Below are 20,278 nucleotides of genomic sequence, written 5' to 3'. Positions count from 1 at the left end.
ATTTCTTCTTGAATCAATTTTGTTCATTCATGCCTTTCAAGGAATTTATCCATTTTGAATGAGTTGTCAAATTAAATTTAATAATAGTCCCATGTTATCACTTTAATGTCTATAAGTCTTTTGTGATGTCCTCATATCTCTGATATTGATACATTTTTTTCTTGATCACTCCTGGTAAGGCTTTATCTAATTTATCAATCTTTTTAAAGAACTAGCTTTTAGTTTTATTGATTTTCTCTATGATTTTCCATTTCCCATTTTGCCCTTTTCCAGTATTATTTTTATTATTTCTTCTTCTTTTATAATATCCTCTTCTATTCTAGCTTTTTAAAAAATTTTTAATGTTTTATTTATTTCTGAGAGAGAGAGAGAGAGAGAGAGAGAGAGAGAGACAGCATGAGCAGGGGAGGGTCAGAGAGAGAGGGAGACACAGAATCTGAAGCAGGCTTCAGGCTCTGAGCTAGCTGCCTGCACAGAGCCTGATGCGGGGCTGGAACCCACGAACCATGAGATCATGACCTAAGCCGAAGTCGGACGCTTAACTGACTGAGCCACCCAGGCACCCCTATTCTAGCTTTTTAAGATGAAAGAAAAAAATTGTGTTCCATCATTCCATTAATATCTTTATAATATTGACATTTAAACCTATACATTTCTTTTAAAGACGATGTTAGTTGTATTCCACAAAATTTAGTATGCTGTGTTTTATTATTTTTGATTTCAAAATATTTTCTAATTTCTCTCATTAGTTTTCTTTGATTCATATGTTTTTAAAATGTATGTTGCTTAATTGTGAAGGGTTTTAGGATTGTTTAGGTATTATTTCTATTAATTTCTAATTTAATATTATTGTGGCCAAAGAACATACACCATAAATTTTAATTTTTTGACATGTATTTACATTTATTTTATGGCCCACCACTGGGTATATCAAGATGAATGTTCCATGTGTATTTATTCTGCTAAATAATCTGTTAGATTATTAGATTAGTTATTATTAGATTAATATCTATTTGGTATAGTAGTCTGTAACTGTCAAGTACATAAATTGGTTGATAGTGTAGTTTAAATATTTGTGTCTACTTGTACTATCTATCACTGAGAGGAAGGTGCTATAGTGTTCAACTATGATCGTAGATTTGCCTATGGTTCTCTACAGTCGATGTACCTGGATCCTTTGTATTATATTGTTATCTGTATACTTGATTTTACTGCCTTTTTTTTCCACTATAAAATGCCCTCATCAGTCTATGATAATGCTCATCACCTTAGAGACCACTTTGTCTGATATTAGCATAGCTATGGCAACTTTATTTATTTATGTAAAGATAGAGAGATAGTGGGGGAAGGTCAGAGAGAGAAGGAGAAAAAGAATCCCAAGCAAGCTCCATGCTGTATCCTGATACAGGGCTCAAACTCAAGAAATCATGATCCCTGAGCAGAAATCCTGAAGTCAGATGCTCAATTGACTGAGCCACCCAGGTGCCCCTAATGGAGCTACTCTTGAAATTACTCTTCCTTCTCTAAGTCCATCCATTTCCTTTAGTGTATAAAAGAATTAATCAGGTACAAGTATAATAACATAGCTGACCTGGAACTTGAAGAGGGTGTACCCATCAACAATTCAGTTATATTTAATTATGTCAGAACTGATTACATGCTTCAAAGGACTTTATGTCCTTACTGTTCCCTCTGCCTGCAATGTTCCCAGACTCAGTTCCCTTGGTCAATTGGTATTCAGTCTGCATGGCTCAGTTTAAACATGTTCTCTGGCATGACCAGACTTTTTCTGACCACAGGTCTCCTTGTTAAGGAATCCACTCTACCTTTCCTTTTACAGTGTCATTCAGCAGTGTAGTGTTTGCTCATCTTCTTCCAGACTGCCTTTTCTGCTAGCCTGTGTATTCCATGAGGGCAGGGATTGTCTCTGTCTTTTTTTTTTATTTTTTTAATTTTTTTAAATGTTTTTATTTATTTCTAGGAGAGAGAGAGAGACAGCATGAGCAGGGGAGGGTCAGAGAGAGAGGGAGTCACAGACTGAAACAGGCTCCAGGCTCTGAGCTGGCAGTCAGCACAGAGCCCGACGCGGGGCCCGAACCCACGAACCGCGAGATCATGACCTAAGCGAAAGTCGGACGCTTAACCGACTAAGCCACCCAGGCACCCCAGGGATTGTCTCTGTCTTATTTATCACTGTATTCTTAGTGGCCAACACAGAGCGGGGGTACAAAACACATGTTGAATGAATGAGTGAATGCATGAACAGTACAGTACAGAGTTACAGCACAGTAACCTCAGCTGACCTGTACACATATTTCACACTTTATGGAAAAATTTGTCTTTTTATAACTTTTTTTGTTGAGCTTTGATTTAAATCTAGCTCTACTTATTGCTGAGGACTGAAGGGTTTGAAATTACAGATGGAAGGAAGCCCCATATTGACCTCTTGAAAGTGAGGAGGTTTTGCTGAAGTGCCGTGAACATTGGAGGTCAAGAATTTCCCAGTTAGCCCATGAGATTTTTATAAGGGAGGAGTCTTCAGCTGGAAATGAGGGACCATCCAAGCTAGGAGCAGCTAAGGGATATTCAGTCTCACCTTGCAGGGAAACCCTCTGTCTTGGGGACACTTTTGGAAATGCTGAAACAAACAACGGCAAAGCTAACACAAGTGCATTCACAGGATACAGGCTTCAGCAGCTCTGTGTGTGGTCCAGAAGGACCAGCCACCTCAGCCCAAGTGCATCCTGTTTAGTGAGCTTCCCTCCATTTGGAATTTGGTTTCATATATTTCACAAGGTTGCTGGAAAGTTCTAATGAGAAATGGTAATAGCAAGGTGTAAATTAGACAAGTGAGTCAAAATCCTCACGGTAAACCAGATGCTGTCTTCAGAACTGCGTAAGTATGAATAGATTATTTTACTAGAAAAAGGGCAATGTGAATCGTCCTAGTGAGTATACTTCTTTATAAGGATCCCAACTTCCAGTTTTTGTACTCTTAGGTAATTACAGTTTTGTCAAGGAGATATTGTGAAATTCTCAAATTAAAGCTTTTATTTATTTTAATTTTAAAATGCCATTCTTTCTACTTTTCTAAAGAGGGAAATGTCAACACTCTAAAAAGATGTCGAGAAACCTTTAAAAGAAAAAGTCAAACTATCACTTTAAAAGCTGAAAATCATTGAGGTAGTTTTTATTTACTGAATATGAGAAAACTAGAGTAATTTTTAGAAACTACGAAGCAGATTTTTAAAGTGAAACCTTTGTAAAATTCTGTCACTGAGAGAAAACTCTAACATTGATGTAAATAATGTCTGTTGAGTTGAATTCCCCAGTCTGAAAAGAAGCATTTTGAATGAGCTAACGAAGTTAATAACTATCATTGAAGCAGCAGTTGTGAATAGTATATATTGAAGGACGAAACAGGCAAGAATAATGGATGGCCCATAAATAATGTGATTAATCAAGTAAAAGAGGGAGGTACAGCCCAATGAGGAGAAACCAGTCAGTAGGTTACACCTCTGATGTAGGGTATTACCGAGAATCACAAGTATTTCTTAAAATCTGTGTAATATTCCTGCCATTGCAATATCACATTAATTAGAAAAGTCCTAGGAAACTTGCTTTAGATATACTTTAAGAAAAGCATAAAAATCAGCTTTATACAGAACTAAAAATAACAATAATTATTGTTGCAAAGTATTTTCTTTTTGTTTTTGCATTCACCAGCACACTTTCACAAACATACATTCTCTCCAGTCCTTGAGTGTACCAGCCCTTCCCCCAGGCTAACTGGCGCCATATTTTAGCAGCACCAGAGCTACCAACATCACAGAATTTGCAGCCTGGAGTACTTCTGAAATTTCCCGGAATACACTGATGTACTATAGTGGTCGGCTCTTCTGGATCAATGGCTTTAGGATTATCACAGCTCAGGAAATAGGTCAGAGAACCAGTGTCTCTGTTTTGGAAGCAGCCAAATTTAATCAGTTCACAATTATTCAGACGTCCCTCAAGCCTCTGCCAGGTACAGTATATTATCCCGGCGTACCCTCTCTCCTCCAAACATGTTTTGTTAAATAAGTGTTTATGTTGGAATTTTTTCCTTTCCTTTTCTTTTTTTTCAAAAAATTTTAAAATGTTTATTTATCTTTGAGAGAGAGAGAGAGAGAGAAAAAAAAGAAAGTGGAGGATGCCCAACCAACTGAGCCACTCAAGTGCCCCTTTGGGAATTTTTTCTTAAGAATTAAGTTTTAGGAGTACCTGGACGGCTCGGTTGGTGAAGTGTCTGACTTTGGCTCAGGTCATGATCTCACAATTCATAGGTTTGAGACCTGCACCAGGCTCTGTGCTGACAGTTCAGAGCCGGGAGCCTGCTTCAGATTCTGTGTCACCTTCTCTCTCTGCCCTCCCCCACTCATGCTCTGTCTCTGCCTCTCAAAAATAAATGAAAAACTTTTTAAAAAGAATTAAGTTTTTTAAAAAAGACTTTAGTAGTGTCTGTTGGTTTGCTTGCAGTTTACTGTTAACCCAAATTTGCAGCATGGACCAATCATAAAAAACAGATTGTCAGGGTATATTAAAGGAAAGGGAAATTTTGTTTTGCTAGTAATTATTAGTAATTTATATTAATTATCCATGTTCTCTATGATGTTTGATAATCCTAAATTCTTTCTCCCTCTATTATTTCTTTCATCCCATAGGGAACTTTTCTGTTACCCCCAAGGTTATCCCAGATTCTGTTCAAGAGTCTTCATTTAGGATCGAAGGAAATGCTTCAAGTTTTCAAATCCTGTGGAATCCACCCCCAGCAGTGGGTTGGGGTATAATTTTCTACAGTGTGGATTTCAGTTCTCATTCTAAGGTATAGTGTTGGTGCCAGTAACTTCCATTCCTCAAACAGGCTTTACATTCTGCATTAGCCCTGCCCATACTAATTTGTGCTTCCTTCATTTAGCCAAGCCTGTCTCCTTTATTGCTTCCAATGCATTTGGTTGTTAAGATTGTTCCTGAGTGGGCACCTGGGGGACTCAGTCGGCTGAGCATTTGTGAGCATTTGACTCTTGATTTCGGCTCAGGTCATGATCCCAGGGTCATGGGACCAAGCCCCTCATTTGGCTCCGTGCTGAGCATGGAGCCTGCTTAACATTCTCTCTCTCCCTCTGTCCCTCTCCCTCACTCACACACTCTCTCTCTCAAATAAAAAATTTTAAAAAAAGAAAAGATTTTTCCTTAGAACCTTTAAAGATTTTTTTTTAATGTTCATTTATCTTTTGAGAGACACACACACAGACACAGACAGTCAGAGCACAAACAGGGAAGGGGCCGAAAGAGAGGAAGACACAGAATCTGAAGCAGGCTCCAGGCTCTGAGCTGTCAGCACAGAGCCCGATGCAGGGCTCAAACCCATGAACTGTGAGTTCATGACCTGAGCCAAAATCGGAAGCTAAACCGACTGAGCCACCCAGACGCCCCTGTTTTGTGGTAAATGTTAACAATTGGTATGTTAGATACATTTTAACTCGTCTTTGTTGAACTATACAGAATTTGGCAACAGTGGCATTTCCAAAATTACACGTTTTGACTTAATATGTGAATCAAAGTTTGGGGATTTCAGTTAATTAGGAATAAAGGATTTTATGACTCCCTTATTAAGATATTAATGTGTTCTTATATTTTAGTTCCTGGCTAGTGAGCAACAGCTTTCGCCTGTATTTACTGTGGAAGGGCTGGAGCCCTATACCTTATTTAATCTTTCTGTCACTCCTTATACGTACTGGGGAAAGGGCCCCAAAACATCTCTGTCACTTCGAGCACCTGAAACAGGTACAGGGGTTAAAATTCCTTTTTTAAAAAGGCAAAGCCTCACTTTCTACAATCGACAATAAATAGCTAATAATTTTTAAAAATAACTTCCAGTTTTGTAGATGTGTTGAGATTTAATACCTCCTCAATGACTTTTTGGAGATGAGAATAACACCATTAATATCAATCTGCATCATTTATTCCAAAAACATATTTCAAGGATTTCTTAAAGATTGTTTCTCTTGATTATAATAATATATATGATGCAGAAACCTGTTTCAGGTAACTTGTGAAACACTTGAGAAGGAAAACGGGAATATAACGGCAGAGACGGTTTCATGGACGGCAGGCTTGTCTGAAGATGTTCTCACAGATGGTAACTCAGAAATTTTCATAGGTGGACAACTCATGCCTGAATTTAATGTGTTACTTTGGAATATGCTTTAAAAAGGATACTAGTCGTATCTTTACATGTTTGTCACTATAAACTGTACAAAGCACATTTATATGTTTAGCTCCTTTATTAAGCATTTACTGCACACATATCATGTGTCGGAAACATCATTTCATCTTTGCATTTGCTCCTCCCGTGGCTCCCCGGAAGGTAGGACAGGTGTACTGTCTCAGTTACGCAAAGAGAAAGCAGAAGCCTAGGGGTTGCACAATGTAAAATAGCTAGTAAGTGACAGGGCTGGGACTTAATCCACACTTTTCACTGTTGTTTTATCAAATCTCCATTCAATCATGTCTGCACATGCTGGTAAATGATAGTATCATATTGATTTATTCAATATAAACTTACTAGCACAAGACGTGGCAGGCAGAAAGAGCTCAATAAGCATAGATATCCATTCTGGGTTTTGTTTTTGTCTTTGTTTTTGTTTTTTTTGTTTTTTTCACTGTTAAGAGTCTTTCAACAACATTTATCCATGAGTCTCATAACAGGAACATAGTTGAGGCTGGGCAGGTCCTGGAGCAGTTAACATTTGCATCCAGGTATGGTCTCTTTGAGATTATCTTGGAGTGCCAGCTTTGGTCGGATTCTTCCATGGAAATGGTTTTGCCTGCATCTGTCAGGGATGCCCTGGGGGCCTAAGATAAGCAGCACTCTGCTGGATGTTGGGAGGCAATAAAAAATGAAAAGATTTGGCCTTTGCCTCCAGGCAAGTTTACAATATAGTCGGGGTGTTATTCAAATTGACAAATATTTATTAGGCACTTAATGTGTGCAAGTCCTCTACTAGATTTGAGGGGATTTAACAAGGAATAAGGAAAGGTGCTTTCTCTGATGGAGCTCAAACAATGGTAGAAGGCTAAACACAGGCTTCCAACGATAATAGAAATGAGACAGTGAGAAGTGAGTTTCCATGGCATAGAGCGACTAGACAAGACAGATGCTTTATCTCTATCAAGCAGCCCCAGCGCTCTCAGGAGAAGACAATGATCATAGACTGGAATGGCCACTGAAGGCTTTTGGGGAGGGGGAATTCTAGCTGGGCTCTGAGGAATGATGCAAGAAAAGGTATCCCATGTGAGCACCGTGTTAAGAAGGCCTGGAGATTGGATAACAATGGGAGTGTTGAACATTGAGAAGCGATGTGATTCCAGTTGAGAGTGAAGAGGGACCTTGTAGAGGAGTCTGAAGAAGGAAGACAGGCATCTTGCATGAAATGACATAGACATCAGGCAGAGGAATTTCTCTTAAAAAGGAGATAAATTCATTGAAGGGATGGGAGACACTAAATTGCTTGCTTTGGCTCTAGGATAAATGGGAGCCCCCAAACCATACTCTTGAGGTACTACTGTCTGGGAGGTTCAAGGTACTGCTGCCTGGGAGGGTTCAAGGTGAGAGAGCCTGGATCTGTGACATGCTGAATTTTATATCCTAAACTGGCTGAAGGCCGGGCCAAGTTGCTACCTTTCTTCCCGTGACTGTCATTTCCACCACTAGCTAAATCACTGTGTCAGAATGAGAGTAAATATTGTATTTTATAAGAAGAACCAGCTACCTTCCATCTGTACAGGGCACAGATGAAAAAGATGTGCCTAAGTGGTGGTAAGAGGGATTTGGGTTGAAGATAAGAAAGATTTGCTGAAATACTAGGCTAGGTTCCTGAAGAAATCTGTGGAATCTTCTCTCCTGAGGATCTTTAAGAACAAGATAGATACGCTTCAATTTCTGGAATGAGAAGTATTTATTACTAAGTTTTTCCATCCCCTCATCATGAATGGTAAAAAGCCAACCTCCTATTCTTTTCTACCCTTTCTGTGCCTCTGCTTTTTAGTTCCATCGGCACCCCAGAATCCCAGGATATTTATATCACCAAGTGGAAAATACCATAACCAGGATAAAGTTGTGGTGGAATTTAGATGGAATAAGCCTAAGCATGAAAATGGTGTGTTAATGAGATTTGAAATGTTGTATCAAATATCCAACCAGAGAGACACAAATAAAACATTCGAAGACTGGATGACTGTCAACGCAACCCCCTCAGAGATGTCTTTTCAGCTTGAAAGCATGAATCCTGGGTACACTGTTGCCTTCCAGGTATGAAGAGTGAGAACAGGGACACGAGGGTCTCAGTAGTGCAAACAGAAGACTGATTATAGGAGTAGGTTAAGAATTCTGCTACTCTGTCAATACTTTGAGGTCCACTGTGGTCACAGAAGTCAAGTGGGTGGCAAGGATATGGAGGGCAGAGGGAACAGCTAGGGTAAAGGACAGGTTGACAACTTTCTTGCTTTCAGATCCAGAACAAACCATTATTTTTTCCTGTGATCAGTATAGGCCATGCACCATGGTAGATGCTTTTATATTCCTTATCTCATTTGATCCTCTTACTGTCTGTGAAGAAAAAGCCATGTCTCTGGGTATATCAGTGAATTACTAACGCTGCATGGCTAGGAAGTCGTGTGCTGTAGTCCAGCTTCTGGAGTCCTTTCCCCTAGATCACATCACCGAGAGTCTAGATAGTTGACATCTCAGAGTTACTGTCTAGCAAGAAAGTGAGAGAGAATAGGAGTCAAGAATAAAAAGCTATGGCCACCCCATTTAGACATTCTAACTTTAATATGAAATAGCTTTCTGCTTATGGTAGACGACTTGATGATTTTTTTATCTTCATTAAATACCAAGTTGGTGACAATGTTGTACATATTTAGAATTATTTTCCATTTCTTTTTGGAGAACATAATGCTTTGGGGAGTGTTTTAGAGGTTTGAGTTTCCTAAGGATCTGTTTTCTCTTTGTAAAATTCTAACTTAATAGTTATTTTGCTAATATATTACATCTACATATGCGAATTGAAGAAGTTGTACATAAACATTAAAGATAATACACATTCCTATTTGTTAAGAATTCTGTGTGTTCTGGTTAAATAAATATTCTGGTTAAGTGTATCTTTCTAAATGTACATATAGTTTCAGATCTCAGTCATCACAGGATTGTGCAAAGTGGTATGCATGGATATGCATGAGTTTCACTTAACATGGTCTTGTGCAAAAGTGAAGACATCTTGGTATATGTATTTACCATCATGATACACACACACACACACGCCCCATGAACAGATAGTAGTATGTATAGTATGGTAAAATATATTTAACAGTAGAAGTATAATAAAAATAATCTAATACTTTGTTGACTGAGAGGGCACTTGAGGACCTACCTTTTGAGTCCATCACTAATGGGTGTCAATTTCCTTTTTAGGCTGTTGTACACATGCAAGGTTTGGAAATGGAAGTGACTTATTACACAATAAAAGACATCTAATAAAAGCTGTTCTTAAAAAGTTTGGTACTAGGATGCAGAGTGGCATGGTATACAAGTACACAAACCCCAGAGGACTTGGTTTTTATGCCAGTTTCTGCATATGTCATAGTGGATATTACTTACCTTAATTCTGATTTTGTCTAGTTTCTACTCTTAATTGTGAGAACCAAAAGAGATAATGTATGTAAGAGTGGTTTGAAATGCATAATTAATATTCAAATGTGGGGTGCTTGGGTGGCTCAGTCGGTTGAGCATCCAGCTTCAGTTCAGGTCATGGTCTCACAGGTGTGAGTTCGAGCCCCATGTTAGGCTCTGTGCTGACAGCCCAGAGCCTGAAGCCCGCTTCGGATCCTGTGTCTCCCTCTCTCTCTGACCCTCTCTCAAAAATAAATAAACGTTAAAAAATTCAAATATAAGTTTTAATTATTATTTTCTTTTATAAATCTCCTTATTTTTATAAAGCACAGTAAATTTAATTATTTAAAGCTTCTAGATGTTTATTTCACAGTATGTGGAATTTTACCATAATGTGCATAGTTTTGTTTCTGTTAAATGTTCTATATAATTTAATTTTGGAAATAGCTTAAGACCTTTTTTAGAAATTCAAATCTTTTGCAGTGGAGATTTGTGCCAATACTTTGTACTCTTCCAGACAACAATAGCAATGATAAAAAGCACACCACCAGCATGAATGTGGGGGCAATATTTACTTCTTACTGATTTATTGCTTTATACTCAGAGGGAAGTAACTATTTGAAACTATTCAGTCAGAGAAAGACAAAGACCCATATGATTTCACTCATATGTGGAATTAAAGAAACAAAATAGATGAACATGAGGGTGGGGAAAGAAAGGCAAACCAGGAAACAGACTCTTAACTACCAAGAGCAACTGATGGTTGCTGGCGGGGAGGTGGGTGGGGCTTGGGCTAGATAGGTGAGAGGGATTAAGGAGGGCACTTGTGATGAGCACTGGGTGTTGTCAAGATGAATCACTAAATTCTATACTGGAAACTAGTATTACACTGTGTGTTAACAAACTGGAATTTAAATGAAAACCTGACAGAAAAAGAAACTATTCGTAATTGATATCAAAATTGTGAAATGAAACCTTCAATAATTTATCAGTCTCAGAAAGTAATTATTGTCATTGAGGATGCTGTTGAATGCATTTTTTTTTCTTTTTTGGTATCCTTTTCTCTCTTTAGGTTCGAGCCTTCACATCCAAAGGACCTGGACCATTTTCTGACATAGTCAAATCCAGAACCTTAGGTATTCATTACCTAAAACCTGTGCAAGAAACAATTAGCATTTTAAAAACATTTTTTTAAAATGTTTTATTTATTTCTATGAGAGAGAGAGAGAGACAGTGTGAGCAGGGGAGGGTCAGAGAGAGAGGGAGTCACAGACTGAAGCAGGCTCCAGGCTCTGAGCTGGCAGTCAGCACAGAGCCCGACGCGGGGCTCGAACCCACGAACCGCGAGATCATGACCTAAGCGAAAGTCGGACGCTTAACCGACTAAGCCACCCAGGCGCCCCAGCATTTTAAAAATATTTTTGACCCTTGGTATTCTCAGGGATATGAATGTTGTCTCTGAGATGAAGTTAAAGCCAAATAACCAAATTTTATCATCACCAAACACACTTAAACCAACCTGAGCTAAGGGAGCTTGGCAGCATTGATTGAGACTAGAGCAGTAGATGAACGCAAAGAAGACCATGGATTTCAGAATAGCCTGAGAGTGAATTAAGGGATTTTGTCACACGAAAGGTTTTTATTTCTTATATGTATTATCTACTTTTTTTTGTTTTCAGAAATCAACCCATTTCCATACCTCATAACTCTTTTTGACAGCAAGATAATTTTATTAGATATGGATCAAAATCAAATTGTATGGACATTTTCAGCAGAACGAGACATCCATACCATGGGCTACACAGCTGATAATGGAATGGGGTATTATGCTCAAGGAGACTCCCTCTGCCTTCTGAACATGCACAACAGATCCAGCTCTGAGGTATCTCACTATGTAACTCTTCTGGAAGGAAGGGCATGGATAATTTACATATCACACTACCCTGTAATTAAATAGACTGGTCAGTGGTTGAGCCATTAAGATTACAATGGCTGGAAAGGACACATGTTGCCTAATTATTTAGTCACAGATGAATAGAGGTTAGATTTGGGCAAATGTCATTCAGGTTTAATTTGTAAATAGTTTTATTTGGTTTAAGGCACTGTGTTAGTTCCTGGGATAGAGGTAAAAAAAATAAATTGTAGTCCTTGAACAAACCCAGTCTAGTATTAGTCCAATAGTAGGAGGACAGGGTTGTGTAATGATTCATGGCTGAGCTTTGGGATCTGAAATTCAGAATTTAATTCTGACTTCACCAGATTACTTACTAGATCTGTGACCATCAGCAAGTTATTTAACTTGTGGTATCTCTTTATATGGTTCCTGTGAAGATTAAATGAGATGACTTACATAAGGCACTTAGCACAATGCTTGGCATGTGGTGGCATTCAGTGAGTGTCAGCTAGTGGAAAAGACAGAAGGCAGTATCATGCTATGCTGAAGCAGGGTGTTGTGATATCACAGAAAATGGATGATCAGTCCAGGTTGGAGTGGTAGTGAGTGGAAAGACACCTTGGGACAAAGAAGATGAGCCGGGTGAAGGTGGGAAAAGCTTAAGGGGTAGCAAGTGCAAAGATAGGGACACAAGGGAGCCATGGCACATCTAGGAGGCTATAAATAGAGTAGGCTTGGAATGCAGGTGGGAGTGAGGATGAACAAAGACAGGTAAAAAGCTGAAGTAGTAGGCAGGAGCCTGAATATAATGGGCTTCTTGGACTGTGCTAAGGTGTGGAGGGCCAATCCTGAACCCAACAGTAAGCCATTAAAGAAATTTAGTGGGTCATTCACATGGTCAGGTTATGTTTTAGAAAGACCTCTCCATTAGTGGTATGAATAATGACTTAGGGAAGGTTAAATCTGAGACACTTAGGAGGCTATCATAGAAAGCCAGACAGGAAATGTTAGGCAGGAAATGAGAGGCAGTGAAGTGAGAAAGGACAGGACACATTTGGGATCTATTTCAAATTGGACTAATTCACTATGGGTAGTCATGAGAGGAAGATGTCAAGGATGAACCACATTTGTCAGGATTGCCGTTCAAATGAATGTTGGAAATCCATAAAAATATAATCTGTAGGTGAAAAGAAGGTTTTGGGGGCAGAGTAATGAATTCTGTTTCCTGGGATCATTCATATGTTCAGTAGTCAATCTGAATCAGTAACTCAATGAGGGATACTGCTACTGTTCTTGTAGCACTGGTCTATGAATTACAGTTGAAGTCAGGGTAGTTGAAGCTAACCAGGGGAAAGAATTCAATGTGAGAAGAGGATCAATGTTATAATGGTACACAGTACAGAGCTATTGAGGTTTTGGATTACAGCGAAGTGCAGTAAATAAGTAATATGGTAGATTACCAAAAAGTCCTCAAATTTGGGGAAAAAAATGACCACTATCTCCTTGGTTGTGTTTTCTACCTATTGTTAAGATTTTCCGAGATGCACTGGTTTCTGATATCACACTTATTTCAATTGACTGGATTTCAAGGCATCTCTACTTTGTGCTAAAAGAATCACAAAATGGAATGCAAATATTTGATGTTGATCTTGAACACAAGATGAAATACCCCAGAAAGTTGGACATTTGCAATAGAAATTCAACAATAATTTCTTTTTCTGTATATCCTTTTTTAAGGTATGTAAAGTATGATGAGTATCTGTTTCTATTGTGATGAAATAGAGGCATATTCAATATAATATCTTTGGTTTAATATTAGAAGCTATTGATGGGAAAGTAAATTGCTAACTGTCCTTGGCTAGCTATAATAACTTATAGTAAGTAAATCTACACATAAATTATGAGCCCACAGCCAGAAATATGTAAATTTAATCCATACTGACAATTTGGCTCACCTAAAGTTAGGGTTATTACCAACAGAAAACAAAAGCAGATCCTTCTATCAATGGATATCCTAATATCTTCATATGAAAAGGATGAGAGGGGACTGAGACAGTGGCAGGAGCTGAGCAGGGATAGACAGGTAGCATGGAACGCACAACTAACGCTATTCTGGGCTCATCCTTCTTTAATTAATGTCCTTGTAAGATGAGCTTTTTTTAATTTTTTTAATGTTTTATTTATTTCTGAGAGAGAGAGAGAGAGAGAGAGAGACAGCATGAGCAGGGGAGGGTCAGAGACAGAGGGAGACACAGAATCTGAGGCAGGCTCCAGGCTCTGAGCTGTCAGCACAGAGCCCGACACAGAGCTCGAACCCACAAACCATGAGATCATCACCTGAGCCGAAGTCAGATGCCCAACCGACTGAGCCACCTGGGCGCCCCTGTAAGATGAGTTTTAAGGCCCCCATCCAGCAACTGATAGCAGTTCTTCATGCTGAAAGATGTATTTTCTTTGTGTCATACGCATGGTTATTATATTTTGAAACTAGTGTTAACCAGTATTAAGCAGCAGAAAGAAACTTGAGAGAAGGGGAATGGAAATGGGTGTTGATGAAAAGTAGGCAAACGTTTATCACACTTACAGCCATTAATGAACCATTCATATACCACCTTCAGATCATTTTAGTCCAAGGCTTTAGTTGTAAACACATTTATTGAGAAATCATGTGAAAATGGTACAAACTAGATTGCTTTTGGCCCCCTCCATCTCAGAAGGTCATTGGACATGTGGACACATTCTCTCCAAAGGCTGTATTTGTCTCTCCAATCATTAGGAATGATTAATCTTCATTGGAAACTAACATTTGCAATAATATGTTTTACTCATTAAGGTGGAGGGTCTTTTTTTCCCCCATAGTCGCCTGTATTGGACAGAAGTTTCCGATTTTGGCCCTCAGATTTTCTACTACAGTATTATCAACCAGACCCTGAGTCACGTTCTTCCACCCACAACCACAAACCATTCAAATGGAAGGAAACAGTGTTTTTGCAGCGTTACTCAATTCGAGTTTAATGGAGCAATGACTATTGACACCTCTGACCTAGAGAAACCGCAGATATACTTTGTCAAAGGGCAAGAGATCTGGGCCATGGATCTGGAAGGATGTCAGTGTTGGCAGGTTATCATGGTGCCTACCCTGCTTGGTAAGATATCTATGTGTGTACATAAATACTCATTAGTAATGGTGGCCCTTCCTGTCCAGTTAAAAAGATTGTGCATTCCACCTTTATTCAAAGAATACACACATGAGTGTTTGCTCTGGATGATGCCAAATATTCCCGTAGAATTCAAGTCAAGTTGTTTCCAAGCAAATTGTGCACAGACATTCACACAATTTTCTGGATCTGTGGTTTCATTGTTGTTGTTGTTATTTTATAATTAAAAATAAATCTATAATTTATTGAGTTCAACCATATATTCTAAGCAAGCTACCAAATGTGTTATCTCATTTAATTTTCAAAACACCTTGATGAAGTAGATACTAGTATGCTCATTTTACAGGTGAGAAAACCGAGAGCCAGAAAGGTAAGGTACTTGTCCAAAGGGCTGCAATTAATAGAGGAGCTGGGGTTGGAAAGTGGGCCTAACTACAGCATCTATGATCTTACTACCAGGACCACACTTTACTTCTGTTTTGATGATCCCATTGACTCTGCATTCAGCATGAGTTGGTCAATACTTGACATCACATGCTTCTGGAGGATATACTTAAATGTCTCAAGTGATTTGGAGGCCTTCTAATGAGGAATAATTGCAACAGAAAAAAAAAAGCACTCTAAATACCTCCTTACATTCTTAAAAGTCTACTCTTCACTGTCCAATGTAGTAACAACTAGTTACATGCGATTGAAGTTCAAATTAATTAAGATTAAGTAAAATTAAAATTTTAATTCTGCCGTCATGCTAGCCACATTTTAAGTGCTCAAAATCACAAGTGGCTAATGATTACTATATTGGGCAGCAGAGAAATAAAATATTTCCATCATCAAAAAAGTGTTTTTGGACATTGCTGATGTTTATAGTAAAGTTTTGAAACTGCAGATGTGTGTGTGTGTGTGTGTGTGTGTGTGTGTGTGCATGCGCACACGTGTGTGTTATAACTGCACGTATGGTTTTGTTGACATGTTAACCAGAGCCTTTTCTAACATATTTTCAATGGGCTTAAGACTAGAGATAATATTTTGGACTTCTTATATTAGGAGAATTACTTGTTTCTGCTGAATCTGTAACAGACTCCTTCTTTTTTTTTTTTTTTTTTTTTTTTTTTTAAATTTTTTTAATGTTTTATTTATTTCTAGGAGAGAGAGAGAGACAGCGTGAGCAGGGGAGGGTCAGAGNAGAGACAGCGGAGCAGGGGAGGGTCAGAGAGAGAGGGAGTCACAGACTGAAACAGGCTCCAGGCTCTGAGCTGGCAGTCAGCACAGAGCCCGACGCGGGGCTCGAACCCACGAACCGCGAGATCATGACCTAAGCGAAAGTCGGACGCTTAACCGACTAAGCCACCCAGGCGCCCCATGTAACAGACTCCTTCTTTGATCAAATGTTAGTTAGGCTCCTCTGAGCCATTTTCTTAACTAGGCCTTGAACTCAGTCTTCATTGTCTGTTGTTGCTGAGTGTAGTTTTAGCAAGAATCTTGCTAAATCAGTTTAGGGATAGTCCCCCACCCTTGGTATCTGATCAAGTTCTTCATCCCCGACACTTGATGTTTTGGCTTGCCTTTATCAAAAATCATAGGAAGCCAGTTTAGCAAGAATCTTTGTACCCTTGATGTCTTTTCTTAGTAATTTTCTATCCACTGACCCCCTCACGTTTGTTGTTGGCTCTGAACCCCACCTTTCTTTGTTGTATGTGAAGTTGGGCACATCTCTCTCTCTCCTACTGAAATATCGCAAGTCTTAACTAAAGTCTTCCTTATCATTTAAACAAGTGTCAGAATAAATTTTATCATCCAATACACAAGACTTATCTAGCAGGCCATTATCTTATAGGTATAGAACTGGTAAGTCTTTCAGGAATCCATAATTGAAATTTATAACCCTAAAATTAGAAAATTTGAATGACTTTAGAGATATTTTAGCTGGCATGATATTGGAGGAAATCTCTGCTACAAAAACACCCTTGCTTGAACACCTGTTTATAAAAAAATTATGTCTTTATAAGGAAGGTTTTTTTGAACAATTTCAAATATTAGATTTTTTCTTATAGTTACGGAAAAATTTCTCCCCATTTCTCCCATTCATTGATCTGAATTCTGACCTCTAATTATGTGAAGAATAAATCAGTCACTTTCTACATGACAGCCATTCAAATTGCTTAGGGACTTCTGTCATTGCTCATTCTGAGTACTTCCGTTGGAGGAAAAATTCATGTACTTGTAACTACTCCTCACGCGATGTGGTTTCTGGATTGTTCTTTGCCCTAGTAACCCTCCTGTGGTTTCACTCCAGCTGCTTAATATCCTCTTAAATGTCACCCCCATAATGACTCCCTGTACTCTTGTTATGTTCTGCTTAGTGCAGGGGGCTCTGACTTCCTCCGTCTTCTTTCATTGAAGCTGAAGGTGGCATCAGGTCTTTCAGTTGCCTGCCATTTGAAAAATCCCTGGTCTTTTTCATGTTAACATTATTAAGCCAGGTTTCTTTCATTTGTCATTTATAGAATTGATCTTAAACTTGAATTTAGGATGTCACATTTATTCCTATTAAATTTCAATCCATTTCCTGATTTTGTTGTGATACTTTCAAATTTTAAGTCAGTGAATGAACATACTAGTGTCAGTAAGAATCATGTATTATCTACAAAATTGATAAGTATATTACTCTGTATTTATTCCAATTTACTGATAAAAAATATTGAGCAAGATACTGAGCCCTGGACCTATCATCTAAACAGCTCTTTTCCAATAGGCATCGTTTGATGTGGAATCACACAGATTAAGTTAAAAATCTTAGCTCTGCTCCTTACTAACTTTGTGGCCTTGAGGAGATTATTTCACTCTTTAAAGCCTCAGTTTACACTTCTACAAAATGAGGCCAATTATAATAGTATTCACCTTTTAGCTTAGTATGGAACTAAAATGAGAAAATATCTGTAAAATCCTTGACCTAATGACATAAAATAAAGGTGGTATTTTTTTCCTTATTGAAATGATAGAAAAATTAAAAATTAGCAATTACAATGTAGAAAAAGGATTCCATAGATTGCTTGGAGTAGAAAACATGAGTTCTGTATTTTGTTCTTTATGTTCTTTATTTTACGTGTCTCATGAGCAGGAAAAACACTTGAAAGCTTAACTGTGGATGGGGAATATCTCTACTGGATCTCCTCAGCAAAGGACAGCACACAGATTTATCAAGCAAAGAAAAGCAATGGGGCCATCCTCTCCCAGGTGGGGGCCCAAGGGAGTAAGCGTATCCTGGCCTACAGTTCCGTTCTGCAGCCTTTTCCAGGTAATAAAATCACACTCCTAATCAGCATGTTCTCCCAACTGGGGGGCAGAAAAGGCTCAGAGTATCTCCCTCTCCAGGCTGCCCCACCAAACCCTTCATGGTGTTCAGTGTTGCTCACACTGTCAGGATGGGTGCATGCTGAGAATGCTGTTTGCCCTGGATCACAATTGATCTCCATGGGCATATATGGCTTGAGTTGTCCCAGACAGTTTAAACACGGAAACCCTTGTCTACTCATTCTCTGTCTGGCTTCTTTTCTCTTTGCATTCCCATAATTTCTCTCTTTTCTGTCTTTTTTCTCCTCTGACAATGTTTTAGAAATCCCAGGTGTGTCAAAAAGCACTACATACAATTTCAGGTCTTTTTCAAGGTAAAGGCTTTGTTTATTGTAGTATTATGTATGCCAACTGTTTATCATGTGTACATGTGTGCTATCATTTTTATTAAGTTCCTATCTTTTTTTAAATGGGTCACTCATGAAGATATTTATTTATTTATTTATTTATTTATTTATTTATAAATCTGTTTTTTTTTAATGTTTTTTTTTAAATTTATTTCTAGGAGAGAGAGAGACAGCGTGAGCAGGGGAGGGTCAGAGAGAGAGGGAGTCACAGACTCTGAAACAGGCTCCAGGCTCTGAGCTGGTGGTCAGCACAGAGCCCAATGCGGGGCTCGAACCCACGAACCGTGAGATCATGACCTAAGCGAAAGTCAGACACTTAACCGACTAAGCCACCCAGGAGCCCCTCATGAAGATTTTTAATGTTGTGCCTCTAACTCTATCTCCCTTATAAACCCTGTGGATTTTATTGTACAGTTTTGTAGAATGCAGTGACTTTTAGGAATGCATGGATGACACCCTGTAGAACTAGCTATATATTTTCCACAGAGAGTCATAATACTACAAAAAAAAAAAAAATTGAAACCTAAAAACCAACCAACCAAAATTAAAAACATTACATACACTCTTGGGTGGCATTCAAACCTAAAAAGGTTTTGAGTTTTTTCTCAAGCTATCTGCCATTAAGGTGGCAATATCATTGTAAATTAAGTATAATTAGCCCCTAAAGAGGGGCAGAAATAATTGTAACAAACTCTCTTTGTTTAAGTGTATTGAGTTATAAAATATGAAAAATGGGAGACTTTATAAATAAGGCAGGTGCCTATTCTGGTAAAGTAATTCATTTTTCACTTTGAGAAATTTAGGAGATTTAGTAAGTCCATGAAAAATCTGTTTGAAATTGAATGCACACATATACAAGCACATCCTTAAAAATAAAAGTCCTAAAGCTAGCATGAGTTTTTGTAACTGGAATTAATTTTAAAAATATAATTAATATTAAAAACATTTTAACGTTTATTTCTGAGAAAGCGAGACAGAGCATTAGCGGGTGTGGGGCAGAGAGGAGACCCAGAATCTCAAGCAGGCTCCAGACTCTGAGCTGTCAGCACAGAGGCTGACATGGGGCTCAAACCATGAACCACTATATCATGATCCGAGCCGAAGTTGGATGCTTAACCGACTGAGCCACTCAGGCTCCCCCCCCACCCCAAATATGATTAATAGTATGCTGTCTCTACTTTCTTCAAAGTAAAAAAAAAGGCTTAACTTGATTTTATTATGGTCTGTGTACCTTATTCAGTGTACTTTACCTCCCCCTGCTGGAAATTTTAAGCAATGATCAGTTACCTTGCTCTTTTTTTCTGAGCCATTTACCAACTTCCAAAATGTACTGGGGAAAAAAACCTTTCTTCCTTTCCTGAATAATATTTCCAACACTTCAATATATCACACTCTGTCAGCCAAATATTAAAAAATAGATGGTCTAACCCTTGATGTTAAATATATCTGCTGTTTCTCTTTCATACATATATGTGTATGTTTTTTAATCTTTTATTATTTTAGATAAAGCATTACTGTGTCTAGCTTCAGATACTGCAGAGCCAAATATACTTAACACCACTAACAGCAGCCTCACAATCAGATTACCGCCTGCCAGGACAAAGCTCACCCGGCACAGCTTCGTCTGCCCTACTCCAACATACCTGGTTTATTACAAAGAAGTTAATGGCGGGAAAAACAGCTCTGAGCCGAAATATAAAATGTTGGTAAGATTGGAGCTGGTGGTCTTTGCCTTTTCAGAAGATACCTGTTTTTGATATAAACTTCTCACTCACAGTAAACTATTTTCTATATTGTATCCTGAAGCACCCTACTATGC

At 38.4% G+C, this 20,278-nt stretch overlaps 1 protein-coding gene across 1 annotated transcript in view; it reads left to right on the top strand.

The window, feature by feature from the left end:
• ROS1 (ROS proto-oncogene 1, receptor tyrosine kinase) overlaps positions 1-20,278 on the top strand; it is a 115,088-nt gene that overhangs the window by 49,947 nt on the left and 44,863 nt on the right. The window contains exons 19-28 of the mRNA XM_039246027.1: positions 3,810-4,024; positions 4,701-4,861; positions 5,679-5,823; positions 8,088-8,350; positions 10,782-10,845; positions 11,389-11,591; positions 13,135-13,340; positions 14,463-14,749; positions 17,880-18,056; positions 19,963-20,165. Of these exons, the coding sequence (XP_039101958.1) occupies positions 3,810-4,024; positions 4,701-4,861; positions 5,679-5,823; positions 8,088-8,350; positions 10,782-10,845; positions 11,389-11,591; positions 13,135-13,340; positions 14,463-14,749; positions 17,880-18,056; positions 19,963-20,165 (1,924 nt within the window). The remainder of the gene's footprint in view (positions 1-3,809; positions 4,025-4,700; positions 4,862-5,678; positions 5,824-8,087; positions 8,351-10,781; positions 10,846-11,388; positions 11,592-13,134; positions 13,341-14,462; positions 14,750-17,879; positions 18,057-19,962; positions 20,166-20,278) is intronic.

This window comes from Hyaena hyaena, unplaced genomic scaffold (genome assembly GCF_003009895.1).
Source record: "Hyaena hyaena isolate Hyena2069 unplaced genomic scaffold, ASM300989v1 scaffold_279, whole genome shotgun sequence".
NCBI lineage: Eukaryota > Metazoa > Chordata > Mammalia > Carnivora > Hyaenidae > Hyaena > Hyaena hyaena.
The sequence above is the reverse complement of the archived record's forward strand: the minus strand, read 5'-3'. Positions and strand labels throughout refer to the sequence as shown.